The sequence below is a fragment of the Eurosta solidaginis genome, chromosome 2 (genome assembly GCF_040869045.1).
Source record: "Eurosta solidaginis isolate ZX-2024a chromosome 2, ASM4086904v1, whole genome shotgun sequence".
In the NCBI taxonomy this organism is placed as follows: Eukaryota; Metazoa; Arthropoda; class Insecta; order Diptera; family Tephritidae; genus Eurosta; species Eurosta solidaginis.
In genome coordinates this window covers 7,621,692-7,644,744 of record NC_090320.1, presented here as the reverse complement: position 1 = coordinate 7,644,744, position 23,053 = coordinate 7,621,692, and the positions used below count along the sequence as shown (strand labels likewise).

The following is a 23,053-nucleotide window of genomic DNA, read 5'->3' as shown; positions in this document are numbered from 1 at the left end:
CCGTAGCGTTGGAAACACCCATATTCATAAGGCTATGACCATCCGCCCGTCTGTTCGTGAACACGATAGTTTGAGTAAATTTGGTTTGTACGTTCATTGCCACTCATCTCCAATGGCTATTTAATATGAGCCAAAACGGACGATAACCACGGCCACTTTTTATATGTTTATGTATAATTTTGAAAACCCAAAAAACGTGATTATTTAGTAAATAATGCACATACAATAACCAAATTTGATATGGAAGTTGATCAGTCGATTCAAAGTTAAAATATTTAGAAATTTTCGAAAACGGGGTAGGGCACCGCCCACTGAGCCTTGTATTTTTGTATCATTTCCTATTTTAATTTTTACTTTTCGTTTTCTTCTATGTCTCCCTTTATTGTTCTCATTCTGTTTCTCTTTCTCTCTTTTCGCTTTCTCTCTTGTTCTGTTTTTGGCTACTTTTCTCTTGCCTTTTCTCCTTCACTTTCACTTTCTATCTTCCTCTTTCCTTCTCTGTTTTTCTATCTCTCTGTCTCTGTGTATTTCCCTTTCTCTTTCTCCTTTTATTTTTCTCTTTTTCTTTTGATTTTCCTTCCCTTTCGCTCTTCCTTTTCCTTTTTATTTCTATTCGTTTTGTTTTCTTTTTATTTTTTAATTTGTTTTGCTTTTTTTATTTCCATTGCTTTTTTTATTTTCCTTTTCCTTAATTGTAGTTTTTTCTTTTCTTTTTTTATCTTGTTCTGTCTCTTTCACTGTTTCCCTTCCTGTTTCTCTCCCTATATTTCCTTTTACTTTCCCATTTTCTTTCGCCTTTATATTTGCGTGATTTGGCAAAAACACACCTCGCGTATTTCTGCGATAAAAAGTTTCTCAGGGAAACACATCTGCCTTGCAGATGCCGTTCGAAGTCGGCATAAGACAAGTAGGTCCTGTCCCGCCAATTTTTAGGAAAAATCAAGAGGAACACTGCGCAAATTGGAAGAGAAGCTCGGCCTAAAATCTCTTCGGAAATTTCATTTAAGGGGAAAAATAATAATTAATCAAGTTATTGTAGTCACCATAGAAACACGATTTGATATGACAACATCGGCCCTTCCAAATAATGCCACCCACCACTTTCGCATCTTTATGCAGGTTCAGCCGTTCCATTAAAAATTCTCAAAAAAACAAATTAAGATTAGAAGATGATGAGCTTAAATACTCAGTATACCAAGAATATTGTACTACAATTATGTACATAAGTTTTAATAAAGGATACATTTAAAACACTCTCACAAATAAATAGAACGTTGACATACAAAAATTATAATATTAGGAACCTCTGGCACCCCTCAAAACCTAGGTTGCAGTCAGTTTGCTTGTAATATCTCTCTTGCTACGATGATTGGTGCTAAAGCGGGTATCGGTACTGTGGGCTCACAGACCTGTTGTGAGAATATTAATATTTACAACTACTGACATAATCCTAAGTGACAAAATTTTTTCATTAGACTTAGAAAAAAAAATAAATAAAATAATAAACAATAAAAATTTGTAACATTTATAACTTTTTTACAAACATGATGAAATGAGAATATTCAGGTATTCTCATCCCGTTGACGTTTTCCCTTATTCTGACAAGAGCGTTGTCTATCATACAGAACTGCGTTTGAGTTCTACTACGATCGTAGAAGATTTTACTATACGTTTAGAAATATTATAACTATATAAGCCGTTACTAGAATTGTTTAGCCAAAAAGGTTAACGTAACTTTCTATTCCCTAACAGAATATAGACAAAATTTTGCAAAAAACTAATTTATTTGAAGAATTTGTACGAAAAATTAAGCAATCCAAACTTATTACTTTTGAAATACACGTAAATACTGGCATTTAGAGCTGCCGAAAAAGTGAGGTTATGTTGTTGACATCACCTTTATTATTACATCATGTTTACAAATAACTTTTCATTCCAAATTTTTTTCAATTGTTAAAAAATAATCAAATGTTAATATTTAATTATTATAAAAATGTTCAGTCGAACAAACCATGCGAATTTGTAATTTGCTTTATTTTATAATAAATAGGAACTCTAAATAATTTTTTTCATAATTTCTCATAATATTTTATTTTGTTGTTGTTGTTGTTGTAGCGATAAGGTTACTCACCGAAGGAGTGTTATCGATGTGATGGTCCTTTGCCGGATACAGATCCGGTACGCTCCGGTACCACAGCACCATTAAGGTGCTAGCCCGACCATCTCGGGAACGATTTATATGGCCACATTAAATTTGGGACTATACCACTTGGGATTATGTCACAGCACCCGCTTATCAAAAGCACCACTGGCGCCAGAGCTCTTGCTTCTTTTGTTTTTACTTTTGTATTCTGTAAATAAATATTAAAAAAAAAACTTTGCTGTTATAATTAAGTTTTGTATTTTCTTTATCTACTTACAGTTTTTAAAGATGTTGGATTACAGTTTTACTAAATTGGAAAATGAATTGAATCATAATTGAACAAAAACGATAACTGTGCGTGCAGAAATCTGGGAAAGAGCTGCAAACATTTACATTAAAGAAGATAAAATTGAAAATTAAAATTATTTGGTATTACCGAAGCAGATAAAATTCATTTACAAGGGTTAAAAGTAAGACAATAAATCAAGTATTAAGAAATAAAAATAATTCTTGAAATTTTTCTTCTACAGAAGCAATATTGGTCACTTAGCACACCTGCTAAAATGGCCACATCTCCCACCCCTTCATTGGACTCCATACGTGGTACAAATTCTATAGAATCCTATGGTGAACACAACGGTTATCTCTCAGATTCACCACTAACATTAAGCGGTTCATCACCACCCGTTAGTGACTCAGCTATATGTGACGAATTTACAAATAAAGGCTCTGTTAGCAATCAACATCATCCCATCTCAGCATCAGTTTCGTCATCGTCATCATCATCATCATCATCATCTAGTAGTGGCTTAAGTGGCTGCGGCAGTACAAGTAGCGCGACGAGTGCTACAAGTAATCAAAACGGCGGTAACAACAGTAGTAATGGTAGTGTTAGCGTTGGTTTACTTGGTGGAGGAATAAAGCATGGAACTGATGGTGGTGGTGGAGCACTAAGCGTAATTAGTGGCTGTAATAGTAGCAATATTGGCCCGGGTGTTATTGGCAGTAATTTGAATGGTGGTGCCAAAGGTAGCCCTCCATGTAACAACACACTTAATATGTATAACAACAGTTGCGCCGGTGTTGTTGTTAGTGTAGCAACATCAGCTAATAATAGTGTTGGGGCTGTTATACCACGTTGTACCGCATGCAAGAGTAAACAATCTGATGCTGTAGCGAAATGTTTTGATTGTTGTAGTTATTTGTGTGCCAATTGTGTGACGGCGCATCAATTTATGCATTGTTTTAATGGACATAATGTATCGCTTATTAAAGCTTTTGAAGTAGGTTCAACAATAAATGCACAAATAGCAGCAACCACAACAACAGCGTTGCCAACTTCATCATCTTCAGCAACGTCAATTGCATCCAACACCTCAACAAATCTAACTGCACCAACGTCCAATAATATGGTTACAGCTGATGTGAAATTTTCAAGTTCACTTACAATGATGCTTCAACAGCAGCAACAACAACAAATATCTAAATCGATTTCACAACTATCTAAATTGGTATTAAATTCACATGTTGTAGCTACAGGCAACGCAGCATTATTGGCCAACAGCGGCGATAATAGCAATGATATAGAAAATGTTGGCAGCAGCAATAACATTTGCAATGGCACTGATGATCTATTTGGTAATCTAATACCACAACAACAACAACAACTACGCGCCACCACATCATTCTGTCGGCGTCATAAAAATGAACCATTAAAATTCAATTGTCGCACATGTTGTAAAATTATTTGCAATGAATGTGTTTTATTAGAACACTCTGCTGGTGGTTTACATGAGGTGGAACATTTACAAGAGCATCATCAGCAGCAGCAAGTAAACGCAGTTTACACACCAAATTCAGCACAAACAACAAACGCCACATCCACATCAGCTGCATACAATAATACTCAACAGCAACAACAACTGCAGCAACAACAACAACTGCAGCAACAACAACAACTGCAGCAACAACAACAGCAACAACAAACTCCATCCGAGACGGTATTACAAACCATTTTAAGCGAACTACGCGGTAAAATAGCTGAAATTGTTTCATTGGTTAGCAGTAATTCGGATAATAATTCAAGCAAAATAAAAATTCATTACCAAAAAGCACATAATGAAGTTAATGAGACTTATCAATTTTTTTGTTCAATGCTTGACGAACGCAAGCAAGAAGTTTTAAAGGAGCTTGAAGGTCTGTATCAAGCTAAAGTCGCTTCAAGCAATATTTGGTTGCAACGCTCCAAAGAACTCATTGAGAAAGCTGTACACACCTGCGATAGTTTGGAACGTTCACCTAAAACACATAGCGTCACGGATGTTTTAATGTTGCGCAAAATGCTTGAACAGCAATTACAAACAGCTTTAGTGGATACGCAATTGCCATTCGAATTGGAATTTATCTCAAATTATCAATCAATACAAGCGGGTGTGCGCAATACTTTCGGTTATATTAGACCACATGGTAACAGCAGCATTGATCATGCGCATGCACATGCACAGTCATTAAATGGGCATCTAATTAAACAACCACCAATTGCTAGACCAACACAAAGTTCATCAAATTGTAGTAGCAGCAATAGTAGCATAAGCGGTGGTGGTGGCGGCGGCGGTTCAACACATTTACCCATGGGTTTGGGCTTAACAGGCAGTTTACTTGAGAGTGCATACAATAGTGCTTTAATTGGCGGCGGTGGAAGCGCTGGTGGTGGTGTTGGTGCCATGCTTGGTGGACGTGCACATAATCATCAGAATTTGTTGGGTAATGCTGGTGGCCCTTTGAATGCTGTAAACAGTGGTAGCACTTCATTTGAGGAACTAATGATAAAACGTTATCATCATACTGGTGGACATGCAAGCAGTGGCGGTGTTAATGGTGTAATCACACCATATGTTGCTGTAAATCCATATGAAAAATGGAGTAACGGCGGTAGCGATAATCTATTTTCAACAACTTCCAATGATCCCTTCTCAAGCGCACAGTTACTCAGTTCGTTGACAAGTAGTGTTGGTGGTGGTTCTAATAGTGTTGTATTGGGTGGCACCGGCACTAATACTCTTAGTGCTGCGCTTAGTGGTGTAGGCAATAATACATCGAGCGACACGCTTATGGATTTAACAACAAAATTACTTACCACCGCCACTTATCCACCTAAGTCACAAATCAAGCGTCAAAAAATGATTTATCACTGTAAATTTGGTGAATTTGGTGTACTTGAGGGACAATTCACTGAACCGAGCGGTGTTGCTGTGAATGCACAAAATGATATAATTGTTGCCGATACAAATAATCATCGCATACAAATTTTCGATAAGGAAGGACGTTTTAAATTTCAATTTGGTGAATGTGGCAAACGCGATTCACAACTTTTATATCCAAATCGTGTTGCAGTTGTACGGAATTCTGGAGATATTATTGTTACTGAACGTTCGCCTACACATCAAATACAAATATATAATCAATATGGACAATTTGTACGTAAATTTGGTGCCAATATACTGCAGCATCCACGTGGTGTTACAGTTGATAATAAGGGACGAATTATTGTTGTTGAATGTAAGGTGATGCGTGTCATAATATTCGATCAAAATGGCAATGTTATACACAAATTTGGTTGTAGTAAACACTTGGAATTTCCAAATGGCGTTGTTGTTAATGATAAACAAGAGATATTCATAAGCGATAATCGTGCACATTGCGTTAAAGTTTTCAATTATGAAGGGCAGTATTTACGACAGATTGGCGGTGAGGGTGTGACAAATTATCCAATTGGTGTGGGCATAAATGCAAATGGTGAAATATTAATTGCGGACAATCATAACAATTTCAATTTGACAATTTTCACACAAGAAGGACAATTGGTTAGTGCATTGGAGTCGAAGGTAAAACATGCACAATGCTTCGATGTGGCGTTAATGGACGATGGTAGCGTCGTTTTGGCCAGCAAAGATTATCGTTTATATATATACAGGTATGTGCAGGTCCCACCAATTGTTTTGTAAGAAGCCTGATAAAGCAAAAACAAAACAAAAAAATACTTACATGCATACTTATTTATATGTAATTAAATAATAAGCATTTAATATGTTAACGAAAAGTTTAGAATAACAGTAAACGTCGAGTGACAAACTTCGCACAGTGGTGAATTTGAAAAAAAAAAAATCTAAGAACTACAAAGAGAGCTCTAGCTCAGTGAATCGAAACCCGTATAGTAAATTCTTAAAAAATCAGTATTGAAAAACGTTGAGAGAAATGACCATCGCATTTTTAAGTATTATAATTAACAAGAATCAAATATTATTTAACATTGAACATAGCATATAATTGCTGAATTTAAAAATGGCTTGCTTGGAACTCTGTGCCAAATTTACAAACGTGCGGCGCCTACAAAAAGTAGTACGAAGTATTAAAAAAAATATTTGAAACTATGCGCGAAATTCGTAAAAATTGAGCTACCCAAAAAAAAAAAAAAAAATTTAAAGTTTATTTTGGTTCAAGGGAACAATATTATTAAAGCTTTATCGCCGTTGAACTAAAAGCAAAAAGCTTATAATGTTTTTTGTTTTCTTCGACGCATTCCGACACTATATTGTGTTCCCTTCAGGAAGTATTTTTCTTTATTTTAAACAAGAAAACCTAATTATTACTTTTCATGACTTTAAATTTTTTATATAAACGAACAAACAAAAATACTAAACTGAAAATGGAAATTTTGTTGATAAATTTTAATATGGTGTATTATAATTTTCAAATAGTTTTCGAAACCAATAAATACAGATTTAGAAGTTATCAGTCATGAGCAGGAGTTCGAATTCGACTCAAAACCAAAAAAGTAAACTTTCCGCTTGCAATTTCCATAGCCCCGAACAAATTAAAAGCTTGAAAAATTAAAAATCAATGTTCTGAAATAAAGATAAATTTTAGATTATAGCAATCCAGTTTGGAAAATTTAAACTTTTTTTAAAAAAGCTTTTTGTTTATTTTAGTTTGTAATACATCGAAGTTCTGAAAAAAAAAATGTATATTCAAGTCTTAAAAGTTTTTACAAAGTTTGCAGCATACAGACAACTCTTAAATAATAAAAAAATAGAAATATTATATTTTATGCCAGTTAAAGCGAACTAAATAATAAATTGCTAACTTCAAAAACGTTTTTCAATGCTCATTTTTTCACGCGTGTTTGCGAACATTCGATACTTTCATACTGCAGAGTTTTATAAATTCTGTAGTGGTATTTTTCGAATTACAGCGCTAGCACCACCCTTTGATAAATTTCTTTTGGGAAGCATTTCTTTGAAACTCCCCACTGTGCGGCGTAAATAAAGCAGGACCGAAGCATGTATGATGCTCTATATAGCAAACATTGAATGCCAGTTAAGTTAAAAAAAAATAATATAAAAGTAAATGTTAAATGTAAAATACGGTTCGATTTGTACGATTTTTGAATAATCTGAACTGCAACAATTCTCGCACATATTAACATATAGATTAAGTAACTAAATAAGATTGACACATAACTTTATGCATTTTATGTACTATGTAACTACGTTAGTAAGAGAAATGTGTACATATGCTTGTTGTGTATACCCAGTAGTACTGCTATTTTTGATACTTCGAAAGCAAACTACCACTGCATACATAAAATATTTTTGCTGGTATCCGCTGCTTTAACTAAAACAACAATAAAAAAGTATGTATGTAGAAGTTGAGGTGTTTTTTATACTAAATACTATTGCCGCTAAATAAAATTAATTGGGTTTATTAAGTATATATAGCTATATACATAATTTATATAAAATGAATGTTAGATTTAATTTGAAATTAGTAAAACTTAGTATTGAAGAAAAAAAAAAAATAGAAGAAGCGCAAAAGGAGCGGAAAAGTTAATCTACTTATATATAGTAACTTGTTATTTTTTGTACTTTTATACTACTTTATCTTGTTTGTGTTTTTTAATATTATTTTTAGTTTATTAAAATAGTTTTTTTTTTAATTTGTTTGTAATTTACATGCATATATACGCACAGTGTGGTTTGTTTGTTTTCTATTTTATTATTATCATAATTTTTTTCTTATTTTTCATTTTAAATATTATTATTTATGATGATATTAAAGTTGATGATTGTGTTTGTATGTATTTTAGCGAAATTTTATTTCGAGTAAAGCATTAAGAAATAATAAAGTTGTTTAATAAATATAGATTTTCTTGTTTTTTTTAATTTTTTTTTTTTACAATATTTTTTGATTTGAACAAATGAACTGAAAATCAAATGATTTTGTAGATTGAACTAAGAAAAGAAAAAAAGTGAGTATTTATAAAAAAAAAAAAAATTCAATTAAAAAAATAAATTTTAATGAAATTCTGCACAAAAAATATAAAAATAAACTTGTTTGGTTAGTAAAATGTTCAACTTTTGCATAGATATAACAAATTAGGACCGCAGAGTAAATCAAGAAAATACCAATGACGAAAAATTAGTCAATGTGCTAAACAATTAGCCCAAAGCAAAATAAAAATTAATAACACGCAAACGAAAGTGAAAAAACATAAATTTTGGCAATCAAATAAGACTTGAATAGCAACTAGTTTGTAAATTTTGCGTTTCATAATAGACGTTTTACTAGGTTAAAAAAAAAATTGTTAGAAAAAAGTATCAATCATGTACCGTTGCATTTCTTTATTTTTTTTTTTCAAGATTTCGAAAACAAAAGGCACGCAAAACATAGAATGGTAGATACCTAAGGCCGTGTTAAAAAAGTTTAACCTGATAAGTAATATACTTGCAAAGTATTTTTGGGAAAAATGTATCACATGTTTTCCTGTGCACATAACACATATGTAGATTTGATAAACAAAAATCCTAAATGAAAGCAAATTACTTAATTTTTTTTAATTTTAACAAGTTTTATAATTAGTTTCTAAAATTTTTGTAATTTTTTTTTAATTTTTGTAATTTTTCTTTTATATAGATATTGTATTAATTTTTTAAACGGCTGCCAGTTTACATTAATCTCATTGTTTCAGGGACCGGAAGAAGAAACTACTTAGAAATAATAAAATACCACAAAAAAGAAAAACCTATTCGAATTTAAAATGTTTCTATTTATATGCAGTATAGCAATTTTTATTTCGTCTTAAAATTTTCATCGTTTTTTTTTAGGAAGCAAAAAATTGTTAATCCATCAAATAACAAAAGTTATTTCTTAAGCAAAAAACTGATACTACAACAATAAAAAAAATATAAAATTAAATTTGAAGTAAAATAAAAAATAATAAAGTAAATAAAATATATATGAAAGAAATGTGCAAAAAAAAAAACTTGGTAAAGAAGAATTGAAGTAAAAAAATTATAACACAATATGTAAAATCATGTAAACAAAAATGGTTTAAAATAATATTTGAAATATTTTAAATTTGAGAAAATATGGGATATAAAAAAATTGCTTATATAAAGAATGCACCGAAAAAATATAAAGTATTGAACAACTTTTTATAAAAAAATAAAATTAAATATAAAAAAAAATATATGTAAAATAATAAATTTGAATTACCAAATATATTAATAAAAAAGGGCAGACAACTATAAAGGAATTAAGTAAAATAAAATAGAAAATAATTAAAAAACTAATAATAAAGCATTGAAAAATATAAAAAAAATTTATGATGTAAAGTAATAAAAAAGTAAGAAAATATAAATAAATAAGGTAACTAAAAAAAATAAAAGAAACATTTTTAAAATCTTATTTAATAAAAAAAAGTTAATTCTGGCAAAAAAAAAAAATTATGTAAAATCAAATAAAACACAACAAAAAATAATTGGTTAAAAATCTAAATTTAAGTTTTCCCAATATCATGTTTACAGTTTAAAATCTCCAAAAAAATATCAAAAATTGCTGTTTTAAAAAATATCTACATAAAATTTCTAGTTCGAATCTAATCACGAAATCATGCTTACAAACTTGGATTGGAATATCATACAACAAAAAAAAAAAAAACAAAAATAGTAAAAACTGATTATTGCTGATTTAAAAAAAAATTAATTTTTGTTGTTCAAATCTATCACGGTCCCTAAAAACATAATGCTAAAATATTTGCTGCGCTTTTCTAATTTGACAAGTACTTTCTCCATTTTTTTTTGGATAATGCTCATCACATTGATTACGATACTTTAAAAAATTGTTAACAGCAATTTGTTATTTGCTATATTTGAAGTAAAAGTGATAAACTTTGATAAGACTTTATTTTATGAATTCTCGTTTGCTTATATAAATATTTTTTTTTTTTAATATATCGAAAGATGATGAAAAAAAAAATAATAATTATGCATTATATGTTTTTTGTAAAAAGAGACGTTTATTAAATTAAAAAAAAATTGATGTAGATACCCTGCAGGGAATCGCACTAGCTCGCAATTCTGATCCCACGCAGTGCTTCCAACTGTCACTTTTAACATTTTGATGGCCTGTGGAACGGCAATTGCTCCCCACTCAGACCTTTTATTATTCTCAATTTAACCACATATAGCTCAGAGACTTAAGTGCTGGTGGAACGAGCGTGGCTACCAATTGTCCAGCTGCGCATCCGATTTGCATCAGTTCGCAGTTAGTCAATAAATCTGTAGTTCGAAACTGTAGCTTTGGGTCTGTCTATTGTCGTTGTGACTGTCTCGCTTTTTCTCTGCAGGATACTTACACATAGAAAAATATATTCAGTGTTTTATACGTGTGTCTTGTATTGAATGCACTTAACGAGCAGCACTAATAACATTAAGTATTGGTAAATTCAAATTCTATTCTCTCGCCGGGGAGAGCGAAACCAATTTTATATAATAATAACACAATTCTTAGTTTTACATCTGCAGTTGCAATCAATAAGACTAACTACAAATTTCTATAAGCTGTCACTTCCAGTTATAAATACTTGAATGGAATATATATTATGGTGGAGTGAAATATAAAATAAAACCGTTTAAAAAAGCTTGCTTGTTGCTGTAAAATTTTTAGCTGTATTATTTTAAATACGCCGTCAATAAAAAAAAACGTTAATACAATAACATGTGAAAAAAATAAAAATTTTTGCAACAATTGATTTTTTTTTATAAAGTTTATATGCAGTGATTTATCTAAATATTACCCCAGCATAATTTTCCTTTTAATTCAACAATTTTGAAATTCCCTCGGTTTAAGATACGTTATTTATTAGCGAAAATATTCTCCCATTTCAAATTATTTTTTAAAAGTTTTAGTATTTAAAATTATTTCCGTTAAAAATATTATCTTAAGGTTTTGTCAATATTTTTGATATTTTTTTTATCGGTTTTTATTTTTTATATCTTAAAAAAATGCATGTTTTTTTTTTTTATTTTTCAAACCTAATTTTGTTTTCCTTTTCTGAAATTTTTTTATTTGTTTATTTTTGGCTACATATTCCAGCTGCAAGCAAAACATTTTTTTAAATTTCGCTTAATATAATGTAAACACGCCTGCATATCCTCACGCAAAAAAGTATTGGCACAATGGCTTTTTGCTGTTTTCATCCAGAGTTGCCTGAGAAAAATAATATTCGCCATTCACGTACTAAAATCAATATGAACTAAAGTTCTAAGTAAAGATCTTATGTAAAATTCGCGAAAATTCGAGTTCAATATACGAATCTTCATTAAAATTTTATTTTAGAATTTTTACCAAGATTTTTTAGAATTTTTCTGAGTATATAGTTTGTAACTCATTAAATTTTAGCACATTCTAATAAATTTAATTTTAATAAAAAATAGCAAAAACTATTTATCTTAAGCAAAACTAGGTGAAAACAACATAAGTTCTTGTGTCAATACTTTTTTTGCGTGAGTGTATGTAAAGCGAATTAAAGTACGATTATTTGTTGGTTTTTAAAACAAACCATAAAATACATATAAGGAAATGTTAATACCGGTGTTCCGGTAGAAATGCACAATTTATGAAAAACAAAAGATTGTGAATAAGAAAGTAAACTCAAAACAACTTACACATAAGAGACATAAGAGAAGTTTATCAATAGGGCGGCAGCACACAAATTTTTATTTCTTATTTGAGATCATAATTCAACATTGCTGGAAATTTACTTACATACAAGAACTATGAACTTGAAATATTACTTATTGAACTGTTGTTTATTAAATATTGAATTACGAAATATAGCAAGGTTTTTTAAAAGTGATTGAAAGTTTAATAAAATAATAATAGTAAACACACAAATGCACAAATTATTAATGCCACTGAGATAAAGAAGATAAATGAAGAAAAAGAAAACAAACCCGAAAAAAGAAACACGCTGCGAAAAAACATACATACATAAAGTTGAGAATTAAAAACAAAAATAATGAAATGAAAACTGTTCAAAATTTTGTAAGTAGTTTATATTTTTGATAAATGTTATTAAATACTCCCAAGTAGAGAAATCACCTACAAAAAAAAAAACAAATGTTTAAAAGCATACAAAAAAACACTGAATGAAACAAATATAAGAAGTAAACAAAAAAAAAAAGTTCCAAAATCTAAGGCAAAATGTTGAAACAAAAAACTAAGTCATCCGTTTTGATAGCATGTCAAATGTATCTGTACTTTTTGAAAATTAGGCTAGCTTTTTTATACTAATTAATGATTATTTATTTTCTTGGCACGAGACGTTTTCCCATTACTACGTCAACGTTAGTTGTGATTGTTTGTTGGCTAAAACAAAATATAGTTTTTTTGTTTCACATAATATTTTTCAAAAGTATATGCTGTGCTTGATGTCTTTACAAAAAAAAAAAAAAAAAAATAGATTACTTCCCTCCACCATACTTTTATAATAACATAAATATCAATACATACGCGCATATACAAAAAAAATATTTAAATAGATTAGAAACTATAAATGTTGAAAGAATTGATCTCATTTGTTGTGCGTTCGGCTCAAAATGCCAATTTTTTTAATAGCACCGTAAAAAAAAAACTTACATTTAAAAAACAAAATACTACAATCGGAACGAATATAGACTTTTTTAATAATTATATAGCCAGATAGCAGAAAACCACTCTCTTTTAACTAAAATAACATTAATAATTTAAAAAATTCAGAATTAATATTAAAGTTTATTATGTATATATGTTATGAAAATCCATTATAACTGTTGGGTAGTTTATATGGGGTATTCCATTCCATTTCGACCAATTTTGAACCCGCCCCCTTTAGAATTGGCTGAAATTTTTTCTTCTTTTTCTAGCTTACGAAAGACGTTTTTCAGAATTTTTTCAAATTTTTTCATCCTACTCAAAAAAAGTTATGAATTTAAAAAAAAACACCGTTTTTGTTTTCAAAATGCTATAACTTTTTCAAAATTTGACCGTTTGGGATCTTTTTTTTTAAATTTGTTTTTAAATGTACTTTTCGGAAAAAATACAAAACAATTTTTAAAGTTTTTTTTTTAATTTTTCAGTTTTTCGAGATTTTTCGAATTTCGCCATTTTTTTTTTTTCTCATAAAAAACTTCAATCAATTCTACAATCATCCCCACTAATCCCGGAGTGGGCCGATTTTTTTTATATTTTTTTGTATTTAATTGAAAAAAAAAATTTCAAAAATAAAATTTTTTTTTATCAATATTATTTATATAACAAAAAAATGTAAGAAAATGATTTTTAAGTTTTATAACTTTTTTTGAGTTGGATGAAAAAATTTGAAAAAATTCTGAAAAACGTCTTTCGTAAGCTAGAAAAAGAAGAAAAACTTTCCGCCAATTCTAAAGGGGTCGGGTTCAAAATTGGTCGAAATGGGATGGAATACCCCATATATATATTTTTTATTTTTTTTCAAAACGTTTCAATCTAATAAAATGTTCACACATTATTGAGAAATATATTCTACTGCAAGAAAAAATAATATTTTTGTTCAATTTCAAAATTTTGTTTTCTAATTTAACACTTTTTATCAAACTCTTTCCCTTTCCCCATTCAAAAAAAAAAAGACATATTTCAAAATTAAAAAAGGTTGAAAATACCTTTGGTTTTTTTAAATTTTGGAAATATAATTTTGATATTTTTATTTTCAAAACTAACGGAATCCGTACACGACTCGTCTCGTTATCGGCGAAAAACGTACTTTCCACATAGTGCAGATATAGTTTGGTTCATAAAAATAGCAGCGCTTCAGTTGCATAGAAAAAAGTCGAATTATTTTTGCAATTCAATACTCGCCATCGGCATCATAGAGAGGACCATAAATCTCCTGAGAACTTTTTTCTCGAATACTTCAAGAGCCATCTTCTTTTCTCGGTACTGTTCATGATTCCGAGCCATACATCAGGACAGGTATGTTGCGCGAATTGTAGAGCGTGATTTTTGTTCGTCGAGGGCGGACTTTACTTCGGTCTAGAGTTTATATCTGCCAGCAATGACGTGTCTGCCAACGCGCGCATGCATTTTATCCTCATTTATCACAGGACCCCCTATTTTTTGCCTCTTATCTAATCCAGAGCAGGCAGAACTCACGGCGCGTTTGTTATGCCCAATAATATCTATATCACTAGCATACAAGAATTGTCTCTTTTAAGCTATTGGGTTAATATTTAGTAGCATGGCTATCGTTTTTGACTACTTTAATGGTTAGGAATTCTTACCACATTCCTCACAATCCCCCATAGATTTTCAGTTGAATTCAATTCCGTTTATTTTGCTGATCGTTCCATAATTCAAACTTTCTTCTCGCTGCACCTTGATATTATACTGCAGGTAAATCCATCTGAGCTGCTTGTCGCCCTCAACTTTTGGAGGCACAGATGTTACCTTGTAGCTGCTGTCGTTAACATAACCAGACTTATGCCGGTTTTTTACAGGTATGATGCAATGATGTGCGTGCCGACACGCCTGAGCACGATTGCTTTTAGTTTTTTAAATCTCAACATTTTTTTTACGTTTAATTAAACATTTTGTTTTTTGCTTTTAAATGAATTGTTTTTATTTTTGTTTTTTTTTTTTTTGGTCATTTTGTGTTCAACTTTTTATTGTAATAAAATAAAGTGTTTAATCTGGTTAAATATCAAATTCAAATCTATTCCGTATGTAAGTTTGTTGTTGTTTTTGTAAGGATATATGTATATATTTTATATATTTTCTTAAACAGTATGCTAACATACATACTTTTGCAATAATGTGCAGCATTTAGTATTAAAAAAATTATATTACATAGCCGCATGTAGATTTGTGTTTTAAATGCACCACGCCCATTTGCAACTATCACACAGACACACCTACATAGTATATACATAAATAGGCAGTAAAAATAAATTATTAATAATAAATAAATTTGTTTTGGTTTTAGTAAGTATACATAGTAATAAAGAACTTTTAAAACTATTTGTACTAAAAAAGTACTAAAATAAATCCATACAATATTATATATAGTAAATGATCAATGAATGAAAATATTTGTACTACTATATGGGACTGATTTTATAAACATTCGTATAAGTGTATACATATGTGCATGCATATATATTAAATATGTGCATGGGTCATTCCATGTCGAATCGACCAATAGTTGCTATTATATTAAAATCACATTAGAATTATGGCTTTCGAAATTTTTTTACCTACATACATAGAAGACAGTTTTGGCAAGATAGTTATTTTTTTTTATTTTTTTGACGATATCTATTCCTTAGAAAAATAAAATAAATTTTAATAGCCAAACTACAATTAAAGTAATGTTTGCAAAACAAACATCAATGTAAGAATATCTTGAAAATTTAGAAAAAGGATTGTTTTTAAATGGTGGAACAATATTCTCAGTAAAAAAATGTATCGCTTTCTTGCAATCAGTTGCGAAAATTAAAACTTAACTGGCAGCTCATGTTTTAAAATAAATTTTTTTCTATAAAAAGGTTACAAAAAAATATTTTACAAATTTTTTCAGTCAAAGTTGAATCTCATATCGAATGTAACTCTTTTTGCAACAAATGTAAAAGTTTATATTAGACTTTTATTATTCTTAAGTCAAGAATAAAAACCGTACTCAGTTCTTGAATAAAACAATTAAAAATTTGTCTTGGTTTTTTAATAAAAAATTTTTTACATTCAAATAAGTTCAAAATAAAATAAAAATAAAGGGATTAAAGAAATAAGGAAAATGTTTAGATTGATCATCACAGGAGTGTGGGTAGGAATCCTACTCCCGAGAGAAAAGGCTTTGTTTTTCCTGGCGTGAAGTTGTTTCAATTTCTCCCAACTTGTTAAAATTAAAAAAAATACATCAAAAATATTGCAAATTGGCAAAATAATAATCACATAAAACTAATATAGGGTTAACAAATTGTTTTTTTTTTTCTTTTTTTTTTTTTTTGTTAATATACATATTTAAAAAAAATGTTCATTTTTGTTGAGTTACTTTTTAATGTTAAACTTGCAATATTTTTTTACTAATATATATTAATAACAAACTAAATGAGATGAATGGAATAATTAAAGCCTAATTTGAACTTTCAAATTTAACACCGAAAGAAATGATGTTAATAAAATCAAAAAAAGAAAACCGGTTTGTTTTTGAATTAATGAAAATTCGGTCAAATTTATTAGATATTACATTTGATGAAAGTTTTCTTTGTTGATTAGACTGCTGAAACACTCATTCAGAATCAACAACTTGTGCCTAGTTGATTCAATATCTATTTTTGATGGATAAAAATTAACAGAAATTTAGGTTGAATTGACCCGCAATTCGGTTAATTTACCAGATGTTTTGTTTCGATGTACCGAAAAATTTAAGGTCGACTTAATTTTATCTTTGACTGAGAAATAGAAAGTAAATTTTTACAAATTTTCGTAAAAAGTTTGAAAAATAGCTTAGTTAAAGGGATTGAACAAATTTAGGCATGAATTTTATTTTAAAATTTGACTTAACATTTTAAGATAAATGTTCAGTTTATTTTTGAATGAAGAAGTAGAAGTAAAATAGAAAAGCGACTTTTTTATAATTAAAAATAAAAAACCGAAAATACAAAGTTTTTAAAAACGATTTGAAAAAATTAAAACGATTTGAAAATATAAAAGTAAAGGTTTTTACACCAGGATTTGGCTGAAGAATTGAAGTTCAATTGCGGAGGATCTTATCAGAACGAAACAGTTCTGTATAATTTCATATAAAAATGCTTTTAAACTTCACTTCTAAATAAAAAAAAAAAAAAAAAAATATGGTATAAAACAATATGCTCATAATTTTTGTTTGTATTTTTGACTGAAAAATTCGAAATTTTTTGTAGTACCTCTGTTTGTTTTTATTTTACTTATTTACTTATTTTTTTGTACTTTTAGTTTTATTTAATTTTTAAAACTTAATTTTTTCTATTTAATTTTTTTAATTAAAAATATAAATATATTAAAATATATATATTTTTTGAGTGGAAAATACAACAACTGTGGTCATTGTGTTAAACGTCAAGAGAAAGATGAAAAAATCAGTAAAAAATATATACGAAAAATAAGATGCTTATAATTATTTTTACTTTGTCAAGAGAAATATCAGAAAAAGTATAATCTTATTGCATATGAATTTTTAAGGAAGTTGTCAGCTAAAGATTTCCATTAAAAAAAGATTAGATGTTACAATTATTTTTTTTCACCATTGTTGTTTTGTGACAAAAGTCAAGTTTTGAGCAAATTTTTAACAATTTACAACAAAAGCATCATTGGTCGATTGGCATACTATAACATACATGCATACAATGAATTTACATATATACACACAAATATACAGTAACTTATATGCACACAGATGCATACATATATGCATATAAAAAACAAAACTTCTTACAAACAAAACTTAAGTGTATGTAGGCCAACATTTGTACATATAGACTCAGTTATATACATTCATAGCAAATGCATAGGTATACATATATACAAAACATATACTTATTTGTACATACATATGTGTATTGCCATCTCTGACATGACCTTTTAGCTTTTCTTTGAAACTAGTTTGCATGTAAACTATATATATGTATATATATATACATACAATATAGGTACAATTATCAAATATTTATGTCTACCATATACATACACACATACATATATACATATGCATGTATATAAATATATATATACAATTGATTTTATTGTTAATCGAATTTCCGGTGACTTTAATTTGTCTGATCTTTATTTATTTATACAATGTATGCATAGCTAATTAATATTTATTATTTTGCTTTTTTCAACGTTTTAATATTAGTAAAATATGTATGAGAATCTACTTTTTCACTGCTTGGTACTAGTTTGTGTTTTTAGTTTTTAGTGGCGGGAATTATAAACTAACAAAAATATGACTGTAATAATGTAAGATTAATAAATTTTTTATTTTTTTTTTTTTTATGAGGGTAATTTTTTTTTTTTTTGAAGTGTAAAACTTTTAAAACTAATATTTCCTAATTCCGGGTAGACACAAAGTACGCAAGCTTGTGGTTGTAAAAACCACGTTGTAGGAAAATTATGTCTTAAGAAGATTTGGTTCCATATGAACCAATTCTCCACATAAATACCTTAATCGGCTTTAAACAGAGGTGTGACGGCGCTACAGCGAGTAGATCCGCCAAAAGTCACTGAAATGATTCTATGTTTATTGTTTGAAACTGGATGCTTAGCCCTGTAAGTCGCTGTTTTTACAGAGATATTTTTGTTTCTGAAACTCTTTACTTGAAGAAGAGGGGGTGACAAGGAAAGCGGACGGTCAGCGAGTTTCTTGTGCTCGGCGACTTGCTTTGTGCTGTCTTTCTTTTGAACACAAATTTTTATAATTTTGTTTAATATTTCTAATGTTTCATAACAATTTTTCAAAATTTCAAAAAAATTGAAACTAGTTTTTAGTAAAAAGTGAAATAAAACGTAAAATTGTTGCTTAGAAAGGGTCCGCCGTGTGTAAATATGATACGCAACTCCATCAGAAACCAAAATTTTTGTGTGCAAACTTCGACTAAAGGCGTATGTAAAGAATTCTGTCTATCAACAACTGTCCAGCTGCCGAAATGTTCATAGGCAGAGTTATTGGAAAAATTTAAGTTATTATATTATGATTGTACAATCATTTTTAGTCTAATAATAATAAAGCCGTTACGGTATACAAGAAAAATTAATTAAAATTTTAATACAAAAATTTATCAGCTTATTTGTTTTTTTACATTAAAATGGTAGTTGTGTGGAAAAATAATAATTACAATTTATATTTAAAGAATTTTAGAAAGAGTTGTAATGGACATACGCACATATGTACCAACAACAATTATGAAAGAAACATTGAGACTAAAAAATAAACGTTAAAAAAAAAACAAAAAAATTTAATAAGATTAAAGGCATAAAGCCTTGACATTAAAAGTTATAAATTTCATTGCAACAAAAAAAAAACATTTGTTATTGATAAATGATATAAAATTATAAAACTGCAAAAATATTGCATGGTTTTTAAAGAACCACAGAAATTTTGTCAATACAAAAAGTTGTCGGCTCTTTCGCGCGAAATGAGTTAGTTATATGCTGATATTTTTTGAGATATATTATTAAATTACATACATTTCTATAAAATTTGTTGAGAAACATTTCTAAGAGACATACCAGCTTTGCCAAATATCGATAACATTTATGCTCAAAGTGTCGATAACAACATCAACATACAAACATGCTTATGCATGCCGAATGGATGCGTATTAAAATGTAAAGATGAACTATTTCTGGTTAAACACAGCACTGAAGTGTAGCAATAAAATTTTAAGAAACAAGTTTTAAACGAAATGTTATTTATACAATCTGAGAATCGTGAAAATTTAATACAATTTTCAGCATTCAAAAACAAACTACATTGAAAAAAAAAATGTTTGAATTATATCGATAACAAGAAGCTAAATAAATGTATCGATATAGCACATAACATTTTGTAACGTAAGAACTTATTACCTTTAAGGTTAAAACGAAATAGCAGTAAAAAAGTGGTAACAAAAAATTCGATATGTTAACGATAAACAAAAGCTATACATATGATTGAAACAAAGGAACAAACATTTTTTATCATTCAAAATTAATATTTTTACGGTAAAAACGCAACCAAGAGCAAAAAAAATTATATGAAATATTTGATAATATCGATAACTGGTAGCGAAAAGCAGGAAAATAAATCGGTAAAACACAAAAGTATTGTATCATTAAAAGCCAGTCGCTTGACTGTAAAAAAAAGAAATCGAAATTGAAAAATATGAAGAAATAGCAACAAATATTGGTTTATGTAGCGATACAATTTCAGCCAAAAGTAAATCAAGTAAGATTGTGTTTTTAAAATTAACAACCAAAATATCTATAAAAACTATAAATAAATAGAAATGTGTCGCTGTATAAAAATATGAACGAAAACCATTTAGGTGCATCGCATCGTGCTCAAAAGATCTCAGAAAGTTAGCACCACTATGACCACTGTAAGTCTATAAAAAAAAAAATTAAATATAAAGCCAAACAGCAAAAAATATCACTGAAATTTGCAATAAAAAACTGCGTATTTTAAATAAAACTGAAATGAATGTACTGCAATGTGTTGAAATAATAATGAAAGGTCTGGAGATAAATTGAATTGGAAGCATAATTTTTCTATTATCACATGTACGCACTTGGACTGCTAGTTAAGTTTTATACTTCTAAAAAGAACACCCTCTATATGGTGCATACATATGTATGTATATAAGCTACTACAAAATAATTGTTATTTAACAAAATGCTTATATAATAATACTCCATAGTAGTTTACATACTTACATGTAGGAATTTTATACATACATACATACATATATAACTGTTTTTTATTAATAACCAATATTGCTCTAATCATAATTATTATGAGTTTTAAGGTTTTTTAAATATATACATACAGTTGTAACGTTTAGACTGTTCTACGTAAAATGATAAAAAAAAATTAAAAATACAATAAGATACAAAGCAAACGAAATGAATTATACACTACTTATAAAACACTTAATTATATATAATAAAAGTAAAAAGAATAGTGCGAAACAAGTTTTAACAACTTAAGAAGAGGGACTCATTTAGGGAATTTTTTAAAGAAGTCTTGAATTTTAAAACTAGACACCAGCGCATTTGAGCACTAAATGTAAAAAATGTTGTGCAGGTGTGCAAACGCCAATGTTTCGCTATGTCTTTGTACTAAATATACGTATATAAGAAAAAAAAAATGTTTTTTCTAGTTTAGTTAAGAAAAAAATGATTTAGATATATGATTTTTTTCTTTTACAGCTTTGAAGTTACTTATATGAAATAATTTTTGTTTTTGAATTTTAAACAGTTCAAATTTTTGAAAAATTTTCCTTTAATTATTTTCCATTTGACATTTCTTTATTTTATTATTTTCGTTTCTAATTTTTTTGAAGTAATGAAAAGTAAAATATTTGTATTTTTTTTCAATAGGCACGAAGTTCAAAATTTTTTAATTCAAATTATTTAAAACTAAACATTTTGAAAATTAATATTTCGCATGTTTTATAGATTTATAATTTTCAATTTGGCGTTTGTGTTTTTTGTTTTAGTTTTCCATTTTGTGCTCTTATTGTTTTAAAACCGTTATTATAATTAAAAGCAAAAATGGAAGTTTTTTCTCCCAAAAATGGGAGTTTTTTTCTCTTCAAATTTTTTTCTGCTGTCATAGATAAAAATTTCAATTGACAAACAGAAACAATTTAAGTGAGCAGAACTACTTTGCTTTTCTAAGCGAGCAGAAAAAAAATTTGTAGATTTAAAAAAAAACGCGGAATATGTTTTTAAATAATATTTTTTTAGATCTCACTCAAAATATAACACTTTGGACTCATCTAGTCTTTGTGAGGTCCTCACGGACCGCCAGTTTAACCTCACTTTAAATATCTGTATTAGCAAATTTAATTTTGTTTAATTAAATTAAAAAAATCCGAAAGACATGACTATTAGGGTGGATCGAATTGTATGGACGAAAGCTAACCGATATCTCGCCATTGATTTTTCGATAGGATTTGGGCTCAGGAAAAGAAAGTTGCACTACGCATACCCAAAAAAATAATTTTCGAGCCTGTGAAATTTCATTTTTTTGACCTACTAAAAAAATTGTGTGTCCAACCCAAAAATGTCCGCTAAAAACGTTGGCGATAACAGTTTTTTGAAAAAAAAAAAAAATTTTGTAATTGAAATATTAACAATCAAATGAAAAATTCTACTAGGTCATGAAAAAAAACCTTCAAAGTCGAAAACAAGTAAAAAAAAAAAAATAAAATTTCGCAGGCTCGAAAATTATTTTTTTGGGTATGCGTAGTGGAACTTTTTTTCCTGAGCCCAAATCCTATCGGAAAATCGATGGCGCGATATCGGTTAATAAATCGACCCGGTCTAATGACTATACCATATTAATTTTTAGGGCTTTGTTTTTTATTCAGTTTTGAAAAGAATGAACAAATGTTTTCTAAGCATAGCACAGCATAAGATTATTGATAATGACTTCAGACTGAAGTAGAAATAACGAAATTAACTAAAGCTTAATTAAAATATATTCAAGTTGTTTATTTAAAAACCGGCCTTTGAGCTCAACAAATTAGAACAGTCTTTGTACTTAAGGCAAAAAACAAAATAAATTGATATAAATTAAATTATTTGTTTTGTTTTTTATGCTTTCACATATCGACTATTGAGTGGAATATCACGCTTTCTCGGCTGCCGTTTCGAAAAAAACGCTCTATCTCAGAAAACTTTTGAAAAACTCTTATTTCAAATATTTTTTCAAAAACGTCCAGAGTTTGTTCCAAAACGCCCTAACTGAGCTTAAATTCACTACATTTTGACATTAGCTGGGGCGTTTATGAAAAAAATTCTAAGATAAAGAGT

General features: G+C 28.8%; 1 protein-coding gene across 7 annotated transcripts in view; it reads left to right on the top strand.

The window, feature by feature from the left end:
• Nucleotides 1-22,448, top strand: part of brat (brain tumor) — a 95,157-nt gene extending 72,709 nt beyond the window's left edge. For 5 of the 7 annotated variants that reach the window (XM_067764246.1, XM_067764247.1, XM_067764248.1 and 2 more), the window contains exons 2-3: nucleotides 2,423-2,613; nucleotides 2,674-22,448. In XM_067764246.1, coding sequence (XP_067620347.1) covers nucleotides 2,707-6,147 — 3,441 coding nt within the window. In that variant the 5' untranslated portion in view covers nucleotides 2,423-2,613; nucleotides 2,674-2,706 and the 3' untranslated portion in view covers nucleotides 6,148-22,448. Of the gene's footprint in view, nucleotides 1-2,115; nucleotides 2,354-2,422; nucleotides 2,614-2,673 lie in introns of all 7 variants that reach the window. The other 2 variants (XM_067764249.1, XM_067764250.1) reach the window with 1 other exon arrangement.
• The last annotated feature ends 605 nt before the right edge of the window (nucleotides 22,449-23,053 follow it).